A 21,401-nucleotide genomic window follows, 5' to 3' on the forward strand; every position below is an offset into this window, starting at 1 on the left:
CAAATACTTTGTTTATACTTACGCAACATAGCATGATGTATAGATTGCAGCTTATCTGTTTATGTCTCTGTTTTTCCCTTCTGGAATGAGGTCCCCGATGAAGAGATGAAATAAAATGAACGAAAGCTTGGTAATGCAAGAAAAACTAAACTATTAATGAATGGAGAATATACCTTGTGGTAAGTTACAAGGGTTTCCTTGTGTGACCATTCTGAGGACTGCTTTTCACTGCCTATAAAACTCATGTATAATCTTGGATACCCTTAATAGGAACAATAAGAAAAATGCTAATATGCTTATCTTATTACAGGAAAAATGGAGAGCAAAGTGGAAGAGTGGAAGCTATGGTCCAATGCCTACTTCTGTCTTAAATAATATAAACTGTCTAAAGAATATGACAGAACGAACACCTTGACGAGCTACTTGGTGACCAAGCCAGGCGGTGTAACAGCAGGGTAATGGAAAGCAAGCAGTATACATTTGGTTTATAGGACAGATGCTTGGAAAAGAAAAAGAAAGAAAGGCATGTGGCAGATACTTAGGCCAAGCAGAATTCCTCACAAAGATAACTCTGACCAGAAACTTTTAAAAAAAGTTCCATTCGAATCTTCAGAGTATAGCCTGGAAAAATAGGTAACGAGTTCATAAGACAACAATAATCTTAAAGAAATCAGAGACGGGCAGCTTTATGGTAATCTGTTTCATTACTTTTACATGACCTTCACCAACAAAAAAACCCTTGATAAAAATCACAGAGGGCACCGAGACAATGAGATCTGACAGTTTTATAGTGAAATGAATCGAAAGCCCCGGCTTCTTTGGAAAGTATCGCAGCATGCAAGATGTCATTTTCACCTTGGCAAAAATCCTGCTTGGAACCGTCTAGAGAACCCGGAGGCCAGATGTGCAAAGAACATGCCAGGCCACCTAAGCACAATGTTTTTGATGGCCCAACGCACAATGCTGCGCGGAGCACCTGCATAAAAACGGCCCTTGCAGCTTCTAGCCTTTGGGGTTTTTTTTCCTGATTCTTTTCAGAAGTTTATAGGACAGACGGGCTTACTTAGGAAGATGTCCAAGGAACACCCTCGTAGAGAATGTGGAAATATCCCCGAGGAAAGGAAAAATAAAAGCTTCTAACACCTGACTAGAAGACTGGTTAGCCAAGTCTACAAGCAGAGAAGAGGTGAAGGTTACGGAGAAACAGCCCAACACGCAACACCTAATGGGAGCGGCTTCCACACCTTGCTCAGGGGCTGCGGTCACCTACAGTGACAGAACTGTGCGGTTACTAATCTGTTCCAGAGGGTGTCATCAGCAAGGCTCAGCCCAAACAAAAGGAGTTAGAGGAAAATAAAGTATTGTACTATCTAGTGCAAAGTACAGGTTGGTATTTGGGTCTTAATACGAATACGTACTTGGCATTTATATTTATTCCTGGGGATCTGTCATGGGTCTGCAGGTCAAAGGATAAACTTGTATTATAAGGAGGATTCCATTCCCAGGAAGAAAGAAATAAGATCAAAATTCTAAACTACACTTTGACTTCCAGAGACAGTATTTAACCATGTATTTCATTGTTCTTGGATTGGTTCTTTTCCGTCACAAGTTAGCCACCAGTTATGTGAAATAAGCCCTCAACTGGGGCTAATGATGAATTGATTTTGGGAGATACTCAGCTGTCACCCTTGACAGAAGGGACTTAAGTTTATGAAGCTTGTACTTCAGTGTCAGCACCACCAGTTTCAGGTTTCCATGGAAAGGGCAAAATGCGATACGGTATCGGAAAACACCTGCAGGAACCTGGCTGAGCAAAGACGGCGACTCTGCACAAACAAGAAGCCTGCTGGGGGCTGGGCCACTGTGAAGGGTTACTGACTCCTTAGAACTTGTCAGCGGATGTGCACCAGTCCCCGTCAGTGCAGAGAAAACCACTGTCCACAAAGAGCGCTCCCCTGTGCGGCCATAAACAGGAGGGATGTTAAGAAGTCAAGGCTGGCCACGGGGCTCCCAAAAGGATGGAGCCGCGTCGTACAGCACTCCAGTTCCAGAAGCCACAACACACCCTTCGGCTGGGCCCTCAAGGCCATCCGCGGCTCCAGGTGGAGGTAGGGAGTGGGGAAAAACAAACGAACCAAACGTTTTCTACCTTCTTTGAAAAGGAAATTATTAAATGTTTCATTTTGAAAAAAATTCCTCAGTGATGTAAAAGGAAAAAAAAACTAAATGAGAAATAAGAAACAGTTTCCACCACTAACTTAAGAAAAGACACCAAGAACTCCAAACCTCTTTTGGATGAGGCGGCTTCACAGGGTCAGTGTTCTACAAGACTTACATCACGCATTATATGAAAAGGCGTTACAGTTGAGTTTGTTTCATGGTCCATCAACACGCTTTTGCACCAGGAGTAACTGCACGTTCCCGTCTGCTGCCTCATTAGTTTTTCCATTTGACTATCTCTACTGGATGGTCAGAAAGGCTTGATTTGAATCACTGCTCAATCACCAAGCGAATCACCACTTATGGCTATCTTCCTTCAGGCAAGTTACTTAACTTCTCTAAATCAAATTTTTCTCACGTATAAAACTGGGTCCACACGTCTTTTGCAGGGTTATCGTGGTGACGAAATGTGCTAACTCCTTCGCTTGTGAGTCAATTGCCCTGTGCAGTGCCCTAGCTCAGAGTCGACATCTGAGAAACATTAGTTCTTTCCCTTCCTCTGATTTCAGGTTTGCATGCTCACGAGGAGAAAGGATCTGCATGCTGTCCAGCAAAGCACCACATGAGGGCAACCCAAGGGGTATATTACTGAGATAATTTTAAGTTTACTTTTGAAATTGTCCAATGGCTGTTTTATTTCAGTCCACTGCCGACACTCCACTCTATCAGCTACTTCTCCCACTACATAAAAAGTATGTGAAACCTGCCATTCCCTCTGCTCTAGGAGAGAGCATTCCCTCTTCTCAAATGACACATACCTTTTAGTACATGGTAGGAAGGCAAATAATTACTTACTTGAACTGTTGTCTTTATCTCTTAATTTTTGCTGTCTCTAACCTGATATAACTCTCAAGCTGAAAAGAACTGGAAAGTTACAAACTGATTTGGTGTTCCCTTTTTTATTATCTGTATGTTGTTGGCAACGATGACCATATTGATATGTATGTTAGACTTTGAGTGCCTATAAAAATATAAGATTGTATATATGAAAAATTACATAAAAGAGTATTACATATACGTGAGTGCTTCATAAGCACTAGGTTTAAAATAAGTAATGCTAAACAAAACACAGGGGACTTGTTTGCTGGCACGTTCTTCAGATGAAACACCATCAACTTACCTTCTTTAGGTACCGATTCTTTTTAAAAGAAGACAAGTAAATATATTTATTGGGGAATGGGGTTGAAAACATCTTACTTTAGTTTGCCAAGAGTCTACCATAAAAAATCTACTACCGATTCATTTCAAATGCCAACTAACGAGATAGATAAGCATCTTAAATGAATACCTATTTTATTAGTTGTTTTGGTGGCCTGTGACCCCCTCTCTTCATCATTTAAGATGTGAAATATTTACAAACTTTTGACCAAGGAATGCTTCATTTTTCTCAATTTTTATACTCTCCAAATGTTCACACCCTAAAATGACAAATTAACAGGCCAGTCCAAGAACTTTCTTCATAATACATGATGACCATATCAAGTATGGACAATGCTCGCACATTCTTGGAGAGTGACTTATGACTTCCATAACAGCAACATGAATAAACCACTGGGTTTTACCATTTTCCAGTGAGGTGTTGATTCAGCGGAACTCTGGGCATTACATACACTCCTGTGTCGCGCATCTACCTGCGGCTCCTGGGGCTCCTGCAGGCTGTGGTGAGTTGTGCAGAGTTGCTCAAGAGCGGAGAGAAACCACCTTTACACACAGCCAGTCCATTCAGCACTCATCTCCATTGGGATTGCTACCTCTCTCAGACATAGTTTTTGATCAAAAAGCTTTAGTGTTTCTGAGCTCCCAGCCTAGAAAGTAGCCTTTAAAAATATATTCTCATAGAAACAAACCAACAGAAAGTAATCTTTCCAAAATGGGTAAGAAAAGATAGAGGTGAAATCATTAAAAACATATGGCCAAAGAAGTCCTCCAAATCAGCTAGTGGAAGGCAGCCAAGCAAGTGCACTGAGTCAATGCACACTGCTAAATATAATGGCGAGGGGAACAGACAGAAAAACATTCCATGCTTTGCTGATACACAGACATGGGGTTCCTGGGATGGGAGCAGATATAAAGCACTGCAATTGAGGAAATGGCCCAATATCCCAGTGGGGTCATGCCATCTGAAAGAGGTCAAGGGTTACCAAATGGAGGAAGGTAAGAAGAGGAAGTTACGGTGCTGGGTAAATTGGTCCGGCCCCTGGGCAGAGGTTTGGGATTTGGGATTATGATAGGTTCCATCAGGCAAATAACTCCTTGAGAGGCGCCCAGTCTCACTCCGGGTACTGTGGAGAGAGACAGAGGCAGGGAAGTGTGGAATCTGGGTCCAAGTTTACGTTTCAGTGTTGGGGCGGGGGCATGCAGCAAACGGAGACAAGCCCAGGGGAAAGAAGGAAGAGTGAGGTAGGGGATATAATTGTATAATTTAAACAGTTTTGTGGATAAAGGCTTTTACCAAAGCCCTCACGGTAATTGTTTTAAACCACCACTGAAAGGCCCCTAAACACTTATTCCAAGCTTGATATTAAATACGCCCCAGCAGCGGCAGGGAGTCCGACGCAGGAGGAGGCACGCTGCAGGAGCGGGCGGCAGCCGTCCGGCCTCTCCTGCGGCCTTCAGTCCAGCCAGGAAGCGGCTGCTCAGAACACGCAACCAAGTTCTTGAAAATTAGCAAATTACCAAATCAATGGTTTGGAGACAGTAACAACTGGGGCCTGTGAGAAATTATCACCCAGAACCACAAAGAAAGCTAATGCTGGGCCCATTTTCTTAATCATTTGAATTAATTAATGTAGGAATACAAAAGAACATGCTGTGCATCAGGGCAAATCCCAAATGCACATCATTTCTGTTATCCTTGTACATGCATTCAATAAAACCTTATGTTCAACTGTATTCGTAAAACAAAATAGAGGGTCTTTCCTAAATTCCATAAATGCAAGACACTCCAAACCCACCCTTTTCCAGAAGGACATCCCTCGTTCAGCTGCTTTGCAGTCCTGGTGATGAGTGGGGAAGGAGGGAGGGGCAGGTTGGACAATGTGGGGGATGCCTCCCGGAATGCTTCCTTCTGTCACCGAGTCTCAGCCACCACTGGAGAAAGTGTAGCTATTTAAAAGCAAAAAGAACTACCAGTTTTGGACTTGGCACAATTTAGGTTGAGGTTCAGGCTCCTGCACTGGCTGGCCGGCTATGTGAACTCAAAGTCTCTCTGTGTGATTGAGCAAACCACACCAGCCCCACAGGGGCACAGACTAGTGTATGCAGATACACCGGGCACACAGAAGGTTTCCTATAACCTGTGCTGGCTCACCAAAGATATGGGATGCAAAAAAGTCACAAGGCATGGCCTGCTGCCCTCAGAAATGTCCACAAGCTGTGGGGTGACTGGCAAGGCGGCAGACTGGTTAGAAAGCATTTATCGGTAGTTCTAGGTCACAGGGAGCTCTGGAAAGAGTTCAGATGTTTAGAGAAAGAGAGAGAGAGAGAGAGAGAGAGAGAGAGAGAGAGAGAGAGAGAGAGAGAGAGAGAGAGAGAGAGAGAGAAGGGAGTGAGAAGGAGGGAGAGATAAAGAATATTCAGACTTGGGAGAGAAAGTATTTCTCAAAACAGAAACACTATGAATTTGCGAACAACTTTAGTTAAGGTTTTGCACACAAGCCAAGATGACTGGGTTTTGTTTAAGAAAAGGGACACACTCAGTTCTTAGGAGACCAAACAATGGGTGTGTGATGGAAGTTTTTACAACCACATACTTTGGCTTGTGGCAGACACCGTCTTAAATCAGAGGGAAAGAGAGGAGATCATTTTGTCCATGTTATTTTCATTTTCTGCAATGTTTACATTTTTTTACTAATCCATTTCTTTCGAATGTAACAAAGCTGGCTGTCTTCCCTGCGAGGCGCTTGGAGTCTCCGTGTGCCGGGCCGTCCTCAAACGGCCATCTTGCAACAGGACACGTCTTCACTTCTGATAGGGGATACATTAACAACTTCAACTAATATCTTAACATTTTCAGGCCTAAAAGCCAAAACAGCTTTGCTAATAACGGTAAAAGAAAATCCACGCTGCTCCAGCCCCGATGCTGGCAGTGGAGGAAAATGCAGTGTGGTTTTTTAAAACCTGCCTAAACTGTTTTTCAAAGCAGTACAAAATGTATCGCATTAGACTCGTGGGACGTATCAAGACAAAACCTGAAGTAGCCCCAATTCTCCTCCCTCCCCTCCTTTTCTGGAGCCAAGTCAATAACTTGCTTATTCTGGATTCCTTTCAGAGGCCACTCAACAGTGGCTAGTTCCCCAAACAGTGAGGTTTGTCTGCATAATACATATAAGTCGAACTTAAAAGGATACAAATGACAACTTCACCATTTATGCCAGAATGGTCTGTAAGTTATATCTGACGCTTACAGGGTGTTAGAAAACCAAACTCAGCTAGAAAAAAAATGAACAATCCTGTAAAGCCTTTCTTTTACCACAGCGTTGAAATCTATATATATGCTTAGGCTTGTTAATATCAAATGCTGCTAACAATTCATTTTCTGTAAAATATATCAGTGGAGGTGTGTGTGGGGGGTGGCAGCTGCTGGTATCCATAACCAATCTTAAGCTCGCTTGGGGTTATAGCCTCAAATTAAGGAGAAAATGTAAGTAAAGTACAACATCAAGGAACTTTCATCCTCTCTCTCTCAGAATAATAATGTATAAGAAATAACAAAAATAATCATGATCCATTTTTCTTAAGTGCTTACTAAAGGCTGGGTATTGTTTCTAAGTATTTAAAATATACTGCTTTGTTTGATTTCCATGACACCCTACAGATGAGTGTTATTATTATCCTTTTGTAAGAGTAGCTGGTGGCTGAGGCCCAGACATATCTGTCTGCTTAGCCTCTGGAACCCAAAGGCCAATATACACCCTCCAGTGACACTTAGCACTGAAGGTCAAGTTAACTTTTCTAGATTGGTCAGAATAGCGTCTGCTCACTAATGACTTTAGGTGTAAATGTGATCGTCCATGTCAAGTCCTTAGTTCAATGCCTAGCAAAAATATTAAGCGCTTCATAAGTGGAAGTTAGGAGGGTTCTTAAATTTAATTTAATTTAATTTTTTATGACTGAAATAGCAGTACATAGAACCCAGCAGGGATGGGGAGTTCCCTTTTCACAGAAAGTCAGAAACCTGCATTTTCCTTTGGGATCCACACACTGCTTCCCATACACGATGTGCTGAATCCTAGTCAGGCTGAATGTGAAGGCCGCAGTGGCAGAGACTGCCCGCAGAACCTGCGCCCAGATGGCGGAGGGAGAGGTGGGCACGGCCCTCCTGCAGGAGTTCAGCTTGGGAACCCTGGAGGCCTCTGACTTTGAGGGGAGGGAATTTACTTCTCCAAGGTCTCTACATACATCCTTAATCATCACTCCTGTGGACTCAATAAGTACACAGTAAATAAATTGTCCTCTCTCTTCTTTTCTTGGTTCCCAGGAGAGCCAGACAGGAGAAAGGAGGGGGAAAACCAGTAAGAATGGATTTAAGATCCAGCCCTACTGCCCGGGACAGATCCCATCTCTCTGTGTGAAAGAGATGCTAGGAGAGACCAAGCATCTAAGACTCAAGAAAGGTCGCTTTGGCACCTACCGGGTTAGTGACTTAAGAAGTTATGCTTCTTCCCACCTGCCCAAGACTTGACAGATGAGGGTAGTAAAATCCTGAGCTATCTCAATGAAACAAGTCTTCAAAAGATAATATTCTGAGTCACCTGAAAGTATCTGCAGAGGTTTACGGAGTTGGTATACTATGGGGCTTTGAATAATATAACAGTCATAGTCCTTAATGCAGCACAAGCCCAGTCCTGACAGAATTGTTTTAGAGCCTCTTGAGATGTTAGGTAGCCACTGGGAGCTAAAGAGAGGTCACACACGAGTCTCTAGTGCCTAGCTCAGATTTCTACATGTTTCCAGTCTTAATAGGCTTTAAACAAATCTGTTTGAACAAATGACTTCATGACAAACTAAAGCGATGAAATAGATGCTAGAACCATCTCCTGGACCCAGGTCATTAAGTGGAAGGGATTTCTAAGAAGTTCTGGGTGGAGTTCGGGAAGAAGTACAACAGACCCATTCAAGCCACTAATTAACTCAACACTCCTGCTGTGTTAGACCCTTAAGGAAATGTCTTCTACCAAGAACATAATCAGAATCCCCCAATAAAATGGTTCAAAGTAGCATGATAAAAAATTATACAAATTACCTTAATTAAATCATCTTAATTATTTATTATAAGTATCTAATAAATTTTGATCAACTTTAGATGATTCTTAATTATGCTTATCCATGAAAGTCTTACTTTCTAAATGAAAAAAAAGAAAAAAGCTCAGCTTTCTAAGAAACACTTTTGCTGACTACGCAACATTTGACACTAGCTCGCAGGTGCCTGCCGGGTGGGGACACCAGCTGCGCATCGGGTACCGGGCTGGAAGGGGCTGCCGCTCTTGTCACGAAAGGAGCCGGGTGGGCGGAGGAGGCAGGCCAGTCCGACTTCCTCGCTGGGTCTGCAGATCAAGACTTCCATTCTGTTTGTTTGCATTTCCAACTGTAGTTTGGTTTTATATGTTTATTTAAAGGTTTTTAAAAATGCAGCCCTGGCTGGTGCGGCTCAGTGGATGGAGTGCTGGCGTGGGAACCAAAGGGTCACAGGTTCTATTCCCAGTCAGGGCACAGGCCTGGGTTGCGGGTGAGGTTCCCAGCAGGGGGCTTGTGACAGACAACCACACACTGATGCTTCTTTCCCTCTTTTTCTCCCTCCCTTCCCCTTTGTCTAAAAATAAATAGATAAAACTTTTTTAAAAAAGTCAAACAGCCATTAATTTTTCAAGAAGGATAATCATATTGAAACTCAAAATGAGAAAATTAGAAAGTCAAGTGGCATTTCTTTTTGAGATGAGCTAGGTTATGAGAAGACAAAGATTTTTTTTTCACTGCCAGGAGAAAGGTTTATCTATTTGGAAATCTAGGAGCCTTAAGTAGGACAATGTATTTGTACAAGTTCAACATAATAGAAGAGTCTGCTTTAAAACTTGAACAGTATTAGAGGTAATATTTTGGTAGAAAATCTGACCACTTCATGGCAATATGCATCACTTATGCAAAAGAGGATCTACATTTATAAAGTGCTATCTTAGGAAAATAATGAAAAGATGGGAAAATAATATATTGTTTAAAATAAAAAGATCATTAAGCAAAACAATGTGTAAGCTATTGAAATATTCTTTTTCTACAAAGTTTCATAACATCTCATCTTTATACGTGCCATGTGCTGTACTAATTGTACGCCAAGGGTAACATTACCCATGCTTTATAGGCAGCGAAACTGCTTCAGAGAAGTTATCTAATTTCAGCTTGCCCAGGGTCCCCCATTCTGGTTAGGGCAGAATAGCGCTCTTAAACACTGTGTAATTTCAGGGAATAATTTGAGTACATTCATGAAAATTGTCACTTGACAAAACACACATCCACAATGTATTTCTCCTTATAAGATTTCCCGAGACATTATGTTCCTAAATTTATTATTTAAATGTTAATTATTCTTCTTGCTGATAGAATCGCAATCCCGTATTTTATCATCATCAGTGCAGTCTGAACACATAGGACACTCTGCTCATCCACGGCAATGAAGAAGTGAACGATCGTTTACTCGCAGGCATTCTAGCACGTCTAATGATTTGCCTGAAGTCTCAGCCGAGGAGTTTATGACATAAGATCTGAGGCGGCTATGCAAAGTGATGTTTCCTTTCCTGCTGGGAAGCAAATGAGTGCTCCAGAGCTGGCCTGACCCTGAACAGCCAGACTCACTGAACTCCCTGGGAGGAAAAGTCGACACTTCGCTCCCTGGGAGCACACCCTCCCCCAGGCAGCAGTGCCAGAAGGCCTGGCAGTCCGGGAGCTGGACAAATGAGTGCTAATCATTCAGCCAGAGCGTCTGCCTGTGATCTTCCACACCACACTGTCACTCGGATTGCAAAGGACATTGCTAATCACTTTACTTTTTAAATATCAGATATGGTTGGTTACTACCAAATTTAAAACCGATACACAACTTTCTTGTTTTTAAAGAAAGCCCCTGATTAAAATTACTCAGCGACTGACTTCTCCAGAGTTTATGGAGGACTTTCTGCGTGCTGGGCAATTTGCTGAGCACTGAGAGAGAGTGGTGAACCCGCGGAGAAAGACTCCGTTCCTGCTCTCCCCAAGACTGGGCGTTCCCCTGGGACCCCTATCTCTGTTTCCTGCAGTCCAGACACCTTTGAGGGGTTTATGACTTTGGAGTGTACCCTCTTGGAAACTTCAGAATAAAATTAAAAGCCACTGTCTTAACAATACATGATGCAGTACACTGAATGTTTTTGACATTTCACTTTTCCCCCTTGAGATTCCTATTTACATGATGCTTAAAATACTTAAAGAACACATTTAGCCAAGAGTTGCAGGAAAATGATGAAACAGACAACGATGAAAGAAACAAGGCCACCACTTTCTGCAGAAGGTGAAAACCTGACACCGAACCAAAGGAATCACGTGTCAGAGCAAGCATGGCTTGTCGCACCTTTGTCTTGATGTAATGGGTCCTACCTCTGATTTCTTTCAAGTGACAGAAAAACGGTGTTCTGTGATGACCCACGTTGCTGACAGAGACGTAACTAACTGCCTGCAGGGACTATGGGAATGCTTCTGCTGAGGTTTTTGCAGAGCTGTGAGCTATTGCAACCCAGTTCCAGAACCGCCTGGATGGCTCCTTCTCCAGAGGCCACGTGGGACAGGTCTGTCCGAATGTCTCTCACCCCACATCTTGGTGCCGGTGCCCCCATTTCTTCTTATTGAGCCCTCATCTTGGTCTTTTGCCTGCACCCCATGCCTCCCCACCCTTCCAAATATGCCTATGTACACTCGCTCATGTGCATCTTACCTCTTTCAAGAGGCTGATGAAGTCGCCCCTCTTACCTGTGCGGGCAAACTGTCAATGCTGGTCCAGCTTCCCACACCTGCCCTCGGCCTGCCTGTCCAATTTTAACTCCCTGGGCCACTTCTTTCCATTACCTTACAAATACTGAGCCACTGCTAAATAGAATTGGGTAGCATCATACGAACTATAATGGAACAATTGCTAAGATACGTTGCACGAGAAAAACAAAGTATACAGCAGTATGAACAGCACACTGTAATTTGAGTTAGTGGCAGAGGATGTGTGTACAGACACACACATGTCCTTAGATACGGCAGAGTATCTCTGGATGGACACGAGAGACTGGAACTTGTGGCCGTGCCTAGGGAGGTGAACTGGGTATACGGGTGGGAGATCCAGTTTTTTACCATCTGTACTTTTCCCTTTTTGTCACTTGAAGTTTACATTCTGTGCCTATATTTATTCAAACAAAAAATACGTAAAAAGTCACAATCTTGTGTTCAAGTTCAGCGTACCTCCTTCTAGCCCCAAGTATGCCTTGAACTTGCTTGCAATGACTTTCTGCTTCAAGTACTCCCCCCTTACTCATTAATTCACCTCGACCTAAATGCCACTTATTTTATAGATACTTCCCTCAACTTTGCGATATTTTCATAGCAATCTCCCACATTTTCATAGCTGTTTTGTACCGTTACTTGCATGCATTTTATTTCTTTGATTATTTATAAGCTTTTGGAAGGCTGGGTTTTCTTAAGTCATAATTTTTATAGCACAGTAACTTGGGTAAACAAACCCAAATTAACACATAGGAGGCGTGGAGTATGGAGACAACCGGAAGCCCTACGGGGGCAGAGTCCAAGGTTCCCAGGGCCTAGCAGGGGGCCTCCTGAAGGAGTAAATAGGGAGGCAAGTCTTCAAACAGCAGGCTGGCTTTCTTTTGGTTTGTGTTTTTAGGAATACAGCTTGGTTCACAAAAAGTATTTCTCCAATAGGTAAAGGTGTAAGCAACTTTCATGCTTGCAAAATCATGTACTATTCCTCAGGTGACAAGTTTGCTCAAAGATGTCACGAGAAAGGGCAAGGCATCCCAAGGACTGTTCTGAGGACTAATAGTGAAGAGACCATCATTCCAGTCTAAAAATCAGAAGCCAACCACTTCTTACACACAATTTCTGATCTACACTGGACTTTAAACATTCGCTTATTCGCCACCCCTTCTGCGTGCTTGCCTCTCGGCCCGCCCACACACGGACGGTCAGGTTTGCTCTGCTCTGCTCTTTGTGCCTCAAGGACTACTTCAAGCCCTTGTATAACCACTTCTCCCATTCATCCTCCGCCTTAAGTTACAAATATTCACCTTTAATTCAAAATATTTACTGGTCATTTGACCTACGTAGTTCTTTGTTAATGTCTATTTCGCCCTGTGCACCTAGCCAATCCTTCCCTCTTTCCCAAATATACATTCAGGTGACCACAGCCATGAAAACAGACTTCCCCGGAATTTAGAACATCGACAAAAACCCTGTAAAAAATGAAAAAACAAAACAAAAACAGAAAACCAAAAACCCAAAAGCTTTTCTATAAGCAACGGTTATTTTGTGTTGTTCAATAGTGCTTACAACTCTTTTAAGAAAAGAAGCAAAACGTATATTATCACTGACAGCTAAAGCAGAATTTTACTAGTAAATGCATCAAACACAAAACACCCAGACAGATAGGAACAAGTGGCCGTTGCTCAGCAGCCCCCAGCCACGGTGCTGCTGTAACACAGTGCTCGTGTCTCGCCACATGAGGCGCTCTCCTTTGGCTGTTGCGGGCATTGAGGCTAGAGTCCACTCACATCACCGTGGTTCACACGGTGCACATTATGTCTCAGCAGGACAGTGGTAACAAGGTATCTTTTTACCTCAGGAAGATAAAGTGTTCTCACAGCTATCTGAATATAAAACACAACACTACCAGATGACTAAATTGTTAAAGGATTTTTTTTTTAAAAAGATGGTTTTACTTACATCAAGCGAACCTTCATTTATAACAATCATTCCCATGTTCTTCCTCAGAAGTTTGCAGGAGTGTCCTGTGTCCAAACATAAAGTGAATTAATTGATGCCATTAATTTCTCTGGCAAGAAGAGATGTTGAAGTAATACTATAAGAGCAATACTATAAAATTGCTTTCTCATCTATTTTCTTATATAAAATTAAAATGTATCCCATTTATTAAGAAGATGCTAGTCGGGTCTTCTCCAGGTTTGCAGGAAGTTAATGAAGAGGTGCTCCAGCCTGCTGTGGGAAGGGGACGCTACCAGGACAACACCTGGCAGGAGACAGCTGTCTCATCAAGGGTGGAAAGGACTGTGATAATGATTCTCAGTGTCCTGAGAACTGACACGAGGACAAGCGACATCCTTCATGATGACCAACGTGAGGAGCAGAAGGTGGGCCGATGGCTGGCTGGAGAAGGGCGCAGGGGGGTCGTCTGGCTATGCCGTGGACAAATGCTCACACCACACCCTCCTCTGCCCTCCTGCCCTCTCCAGCTTTGCTCTACTGGCTGCAGGGAAAAATCACCGGCTGGCTAACCCATCCCTGCTTCCTCTGAATCCATCTGCCTACGGTTGACTGTGTTTGGAGAAAAACAGGCAGCCCTGTGGACTGCCCTCCTGTGTCAGGTACTACCACCACATTTTGAACAGCACAGTCTATACTCACTCCGTGATTTCTTTCCTTCCCATGGTTTTAAATACCATCTGAATGATGGCCATTCTGGAACTCCTGTCTCCTGCTAAAGTCTCTTCCCTGAACTCCAGACTCCACATCCCAGTGCCTACTCAACAGCAGACACTTAGGTATAGAATGGGCATCGGGAAGTTAACATATCCAAAAAACAGCTTCCTGAGTTCCCCCGGGAAACCTGCTCCTCCTTCAGTCTTCCTCATTTTGGTTAATGGCAACTACGTCCTTCAGTTGCTACGACTAGAAATCCTTGGAGTTACCCCGGATTCCTCTGTCTCGCACTCTGCGGGTAATCTACCAGTCAATCCTGTAGGCTCCACTTTTAACATACTGGGTCTGGCAGAAGTAACGCCTCCTTGAGTGTGGTTGGCAGGCTAATAACATGGGTGTAATAATGTATAGTTTTAATTTGAACATGTTACCTAAAATGTCATATGGTGTGCTTGAGTGTGATAGTGTTATGTTACAGAATTGCATGCTTATGATTTTGTAATAAAAAGGGGCACTATTTGTGCCGGTCCCTGTATATCCAGAATCTGACCATTTCTTGTCACGTCCACGGTAAACGCCTGTGTCCAACCCACCAGCATGTCTCACCTGGATTAATCATACAGCCTCTTCCTTGGTCTCCCTGCTTCCACATTTGCTCTCCTTTGAGTGGTTCTCAGTCTAGCAGCCACATTGACTGTTTTCATGGGAAAGTCAGATCACGTCTTTCCTCTGCTCAGAACTGTCCAGAGGTTTCCCGTTCACTCGGAGGAAACGCTAAGTCTGGACAACCTCCTGGAGGCCCCATCCAACCTGAGCTCAGTTCCGCTGCTGACCTCTTCTCCTGCTCTGCCCTTTCATATTTCTGCCCTTTCAGTCTAGAACAAAGGACAGCCTCCCCCAACCACCCAAGTGACAAGCTCCCTCTCCTCTCTTACGTCATTCCTCAAATGTCACCTTCTCAACGAGGTCTTCCTGACCTCAAGATTTGAAACTGAATCCCTCTGTGCAAGGCCCTATCTCCCTTTCCTGCTTAATTTTTCTTTGTAGCAGTTATTGCATCTAATATGCTATGTGTTCTCCTCATGTACTTTATTGTCTGCCCCTGTGACTAGGGTGGAAGCCCTCCAGGAGGGAAGATTTTGGTTTGCTTTGTTCCTTGCTTTTTAGCTGGTGCCTGGCATGGCAGGTGCCATACCCATTTGCCGAATGAATGAATCTTACCCATCCTTTCCTAGGGATTCTAGGTGTAACATCTGCCCGGAAACCACCATCATACTCTTTTCATAGGCTACGTATCCTGAGCTCTTTTACTCGATTTCTTCTTTCCCCCACATATCACTCTTAACCACCATACATTCTCCCTCTACATGTGGTCGGGCTCTGTCACATTCGTGTGTTTCAGGGAAGTCCCAGTGCAGACTGACTGCTTACACTTCTTCCTTCCATTTCGTCTCTGACACCGGTGCTGGTGTTCATCACCAAAAGGAATAATCTGTGTGGCTTGTAGATTTCAGCTCTTAGTGTTTTTGAAAATTTAATTTCACTCTATTAACATCACTCTACTGTAAATTTGTGGTGCGTTTATAGTATTCAGGGTGTGTTATCCTGAATACTGTGATCACTGACACTTCTGAAAGGAATATTAGCTAAATGTTTCTGGACAGACGATACTTAATCATGACTGTCTGAACATGCGGTTTCTTGCTGTGAACATCTCTGAAAGGGTCTGTTGAATTCTGGGGGAGTTTTGTGTGTAACCCGTATTGTCCCTGTCCAGAGGCTGAGTCGGAGTCAAGGTTCACGGTGCTCAGGAGACCTACCATTACCGAAGCTGGAAAGGGGGAGTGGCATTTCCCTGCATGTTACATGCATGTTACTGCATGTTCCCTGCAGGCCTCTAACGCCGAATACTACCACCGAAGAAGGTAGTATTCTTCTGAATCATGTCCCCCCGAAATTCACACACTTGAGCCCTAACCCACATGTGACTGCACTTGGAGAAAGGGACTTAAAAGTGTTAATTAAAGATCATAAGGGTGGGGCCTGATCCAGTAGGACTGGCGTCCTTGTAGGAAGGGACAGCAAGACTCCTGTGCGCTGGGAAGGCCATGCGAGGACACAGAGACAAGGGGCCGCCTGCAAGCCAGGGAAAGAAGCCTCAGGGGAGACCAAACGTGCTGACACTCCGATCTCCGACTTCCAGACTCCAGAGCCGTGAGGAAATTTATTTCTGCTGTTTAAACCACCTGACCTGTGGCATTCTGTTATGGCAGCCCGAGCTAATAACCTCTCTCCAAAACACAGAATTAACTGTAGAAGAGTGCAAACTGGCAACCTTCTTACTTCCTTTCTCGGAAATGACCTTCGGTCAAATAAACAAGCATCAGTACACAACCCGCTACGATCCCAATTTCTAGACTTTCACAGATAACTGCAGAAACGTTACCTACACATGCCAACTATGGATGGAAGGTGGGGGCAGGCAGCGACAAAAAGGGGAGAGCAGGTATTATGTGGCTGCAGGAGCGAGCTATAGTTAGGTCAGATATGTAACCACTGCAGTTTTAAACAGTCACCGGGGCCACACACAGATATGCCCAATAACATAAATATGGAAATCAAAATACCAAATCTTTCAAATCTTGGCAGATCCAAAATTTATCTTCTATAATGTATCAAGCTGTTTAAAAGCATCACGAGTTAAAGTTGGAATTAGGTGAATTACCAATGTTAATGGCAGTTTCTTGCTTGTCCCCTGTGAGGATCCAGATTTTGATGTCTGCTTTCATGAGAGTTTCTATGGTTTCAGGCACTTGATCTTGTAATTTATCCTCAATGGCTGTAGCTCCAAGTAGCTGAAGATTCTGGGGAAAATAAATGGTACACATTTTAAGATTAGACCAGTTTAGGTTCTCTAAGAACAAAAACACTGAAGTGTGCATATGCTTTTAAGACAAAGGTGAATGCTAATTCATGGCCACTGGTGTAAACTCCAACGAGCCCACGGAGTTTCCTCTCCTGAGGACCCTGGCTGTCCTCTGGGCTTCTGGCAGGAGACTGAGGCCACGAGTTTTACCTGACTTCTGTCTGAGGTAAGAAATGGATTCCAAAAACAGCAATAGCATACAGGGGCAAATCGAGTCAGTTTAAAAGAAGCAGGCAGTGACTAAAACCCCACCTTCCCCCAAACCCCAAAACTATTGAAGATCACCACAGTAATCTTGCGGGCCTGTTTGAAAAATAAGGAAATAAGCCAGTACTATTAAATTATAATTTGATGCAGTGTTTAGAAATATATACATGTTACAATCAGAAATGATGAAGAACAATAAACAAAATGATAGCATTATTAGTCTCTGTTAAAAAAAAAGGAAGGACAGGTTGAGTGTTTTTCAGATTGTTTCACATTTGCACAGTAGAAGGTCAGAGTCCATTAAAGATCTCCAGCTCACGAGACGGTACGTTTCACATGAGACTGAAGACAACTAGTATGCTCTGTGGAGAGTCGTTCTAACCTCTCCCGAAGAATGGCTTCGACTCTCATCTTCCTGAATGGAGAAAAAAGAGAACGACCTCTTGGCTGTGAGGGAGACCTGGCTTGCCAGGTAGACACAGGTAATGGTGTTCTTGTTCTTAACCACATAGGAATGCACTGTGATAGACTAAGATTTAAAACTTTCTCTGCGTCATGCGCCCAGCCAGTGAGTGGCACTGCTGCGGTCATACCCCATTTTCCCCAGTCCAACCTCCTGCATGACCTGCGTCGACGTGTATCTTTCTTCTCAACCCTTTTCTCCATTCTCGACTTCATTTTTTATTGAAAATACAAGACAAGGACTGAACAGAATCAAGGGAAAGGAAGTGCTAACAATAGTGGCCAGCTGGTAATAACAAACAAAGCATTGCATTTCCTATTTTCCTCTAATGTTAAGATCTACTTACTTATCACCAAATGGAAGTCTAAAATTAGTCCCAAGTCTTGCTAGGCATGGAAATAAAATTGAATACATATTCAAACAAGTAAGAATGAGTGCATGTGTGTTTACTGTATGAGCATATTAATTAGGAGTGGCTTTTGCTATACATAGAAAAATCTAACAATAGCCTTAATAAAATTTTAGTTTTCCTTATGGAAGCAGTGTTGAAGTAGGCAGCTGTGGCTATCTGTTCGGTGGCTCAGCCTTATCTCAACTCATCCTCTAGATCTCTCTCAATGTCTCCGGATGGCTGTCCGGGCTAGAACTGTAACAGCCACAAAGAAAAGAAGGGGGTAATACCAACCATATCTGTGTCTTCTTTGAAAAGCAAAAATGTTTCTAAAAGTCCTCAGAGTATTTCTCAATATGTCCAACCCTAATTATTAGTATTTAGCTTTTCAAGCTTCCATAGTGGAGGTGACAGGCAGAAGGGGGAGGGGCATGGTGATAAATTAGCCAGCCGACTGTCTCTGCCACATGTTTAAATATAGATGGGCGTGCACAGCATTACTGTTTGTGTGTCCACGTGTGCATGTGTGTGTTTGTATGTGGATATACACACCCACAGCTCCCATTGTCTTGTCTGGAAACACTTGGCTTGTTCTGTAAGGCTGAAGTCAAGGTTACTGCTTCTCTGAAGCTTTCTTTCATTTCTTAAAACAAGTTTTCCCCTCTGCCATGCTGACAGAACTTTGCTCTTCTTTACACATCTGAATTTATTATATTAAGATTAGCTGTTTAAGTGTATGATCCTGGTAGTCTCGTTCAAGATTGGGGGCCAGGTCTTGTTCATCTTTATACCAGCATGTGTACTGAGTGAGTGAGCAACCAAAAGAAAAAAATCTAAAATCCAAATGTTATTAAGTATTGCTACCCTCTAGACCATTTTCTTTCCAATATATTCCAAATAACTTATACAGCTATTTAGAAGCACTTGATGCATGACTTCTCAGTATATAAAACATAAGACAGGAAGGCAAATTTCCTTCATAAGAAGACAGGATTATTTTGTTATCTTTAATGGAAAGCAGACTTGAAATCTATCATAACCTGATGAATAATTATCATCAAGAAGTTCAAGAATGAAGGAGAAGGACAGTTCAGTATCAACTATGCCAACATCGCAATGGCTACATTTCAATGTTCAGACAATGATTCTATCAATTCCTTTGTCTACTGTTCGGGAATTTGATCCTGACTCATTCTGGCCCAATCCCAGGGATGGTCAGGGTACAGCCGTGTTCAAATGCCGTACAGTCTACTGAGGCCTGATAAGATTTTACGGTGATCATGGGGATAGTTTAGTAGTACAAGCACTGAAACTTTTCTAAACAACAAAAGTATTTTTTGTGACATGTTTCACAAATAGACAAGGTAGATAATGTGAGAGGCAAGATGTGAATACATTTGTTAGAAATACATAAACAAGTATATTCATATGTTTTCTGGTTCTCTGGGTGGATAAATAAGCTCAGGAAGCACACAGGTCTACACTACCATGCACAGATCTAATGAAAATAAAATGCACTGAGAAGGTAACATTGAAAACATATTTGAGAGAAAGAGAACACCTGGTTTCACACAGGTAAAAAGAAAAAAATGTTCAAAACAGGCAAAAATAATACACAGGACCAAGGAGGTTGGGCCAGCAAGGTATATGCTGATTCAAGTTACAGGGAAGGTGAACTTGAAGTCTGTTGGTGGCCAGAACAGGATTTCTGAAGGGTAACAAAATATTTCTGAATATTCAGCAAAACTGCAATGGGTTCACTTTGATGCTTATAAAGGAAATAATGTGTTCCAAAGCCTGCTAATTTTCCTTTCATCCCAAGAGCTCTTTGAGTCCAGCACTTACTGATTTTAGTGGAAGTCTCTCCGGCCTCCTTTCCGTGGGCCCTGGTGTCCCTTTTTGTGAGATTAGGATCTTGAGTGATAGGCTGTCCTGCTCTGGAAATGAATATCTTTAGCTACATAATGATCATTAGAAAAAAAGATGTGAACTTTGCATGCTTTTCCTGATCATAACACGGGAGTGTTTAGGCCATAATCAATTTCATCCCAAACATGTATTACCTTACACAGATGGCCACTAATGGGCACTATGGGAATTACATATTCAGCAAGTGTTGAAACATGATAAAATTCCCATGGCATTTATGGAATTAAAAAAAAAAAAGAACCAAACACTACTTTAACTTTCAAAATGTCACTCTGCCAAGAGTTATAAAGGTTTCAAGTTGATGACTCCTTGACATAATAGAGATTTACTTATCACTGAATAATCACAAAATAATATTTATTCACCTAGTAAAGCCCTCAATAATCTTATTTTCTTTTTCACATGTTCATAATATATGCAGAGTTCTTCAAAAGGCATATAAATGTAAAACCTCAGCCCCAGTGAATATGAAAAGCTTCACACAGAGTTCTTGAAAACTGTAGGGTGAAATGTATCATGATAGATTTAGATATTCTATTTTATACCAACACATGTATATTTTGCTAAATAACAGAACCTTAAAGTGACCTATTTCCATATTAGCAAATATTTTTTTAGTACCTTTTTTTTAAAGTTTGCGATATGTTCCTAAGTGGTGAAAGGTATTTTAAAGGTATTACACTCAGAACAACTTAGGCTTTGGATTGCAACGTGAACTGTTTGGCAGAAATCTCTTTAAAGACAACCAAAGAAGTAATATTGATGAGCAAAGTTTTACCACTGGAGTCAATAATGGGTAAAATGCTAGTACTATTTGGTGACCTTTTTTTTTCAACGTGAAATAAGATGGTGACTCGGAATACGACAAAATATTTCCTTACTAGGGGAAATGCACCAGACGCTGAGTGCTTCCCATTTATTAGTTCAGCTAATAGTTTTGGGAAGCCTGAGTAAATCATCTAAGGTCAAACGGAGGTACAGCTGAGCAACGATGGTAAACACAAAATCCCCGGGACCGACACACAGCCCGAGGCAGGGAAGGGGAAGGACAACTGAGGTTAAATGAAAGAATTTTATTCAGTTTTTAGACATGCCTCTGCTCTTCAGCCCCTAGTAATATCTTCTTGCTATAAATGGGTTTCAGCCTCAGTCCTGAGCCACACCTGCCAGGTGTACCTCTTTCCCTGATGCCACATGCTGGCCCCAGAGTCACATTTTGGGACCAGCCCCATTCCAAGCACGCATTCATTCACTCATAGACACACTTGCAGGTAGTGCTGGGACACAACGGTGAGCTCCTTCCTCCATGGAGTTCATGTGCAGGTGCATCACTAGAGATTCTCTGGATGCCCCTCCTCACACCCCCACCTGGTTTCCTGATTGCATCCCCTTCCTTTTACTGATCGCTGTTTCTCCTGGCCTCTGCCTGGGGGGTCACCAAGCCCACGTCGTGACCGAGGGGCCAGGAAGCCAGATGGGAGGGTTTCTGAGTCACCTGAAGGGCCCCACGCCCAGGGGTGCTCCCTGCATGGGTCTGGGGGTGTGCAGTGGCAGTGATGCTACCAGCTTGAGGACTGAACTCTGGG

General features: G+C 42.8%; 1 protein-coding gene across 4 annotated transcripts in view; it reads right to left on the minus strand.

Moving 5' to 3' along the window:
- The window catches only part of ATP8A1 (ATPase phospholipid transporting 8A1), a 216,513-nt gene that overhangs the window by 70,444 nt on the left and 124,668 nt on the right, over nt 1-21,401 (minus strand). For all 4 annotated transcript variants that reach the window (XM_028505406.2, XM_036020088.1, XM_028505407.2 and 1 more), the window contains 2 exons: nt 16,625-16,763; nt 13,186-13,250 (listed from right to left, as the gene is read on the minus strand). In XM_028505406.2, coding sequence (XP_028361207.1) covers nt 13,186-13,250; nt 16,625-16,763 — 204 coding nt within the window. The remainder of the gene's footprint in view (nt 1-13,185; nt 13,251-16,624; nt 16,764-21,401) is intronic.

Source organism: Phyllostomus discolor, chromosome 1 (assembly GCF_004126475.2).
Source record: "Phyllostomus discolor isolate MPI-MPIP mPhyDis1 chromosome 1, mPhyDis1.pri.v3, whole genome shotgun sequence".
Classification (NCBI taxonomy): Eukaryota; Metazoa; Chordata; class Mammalia; order Chiroptera; family Phyllostomidae; genus Phyllostomus; species Phyllostomus discolor.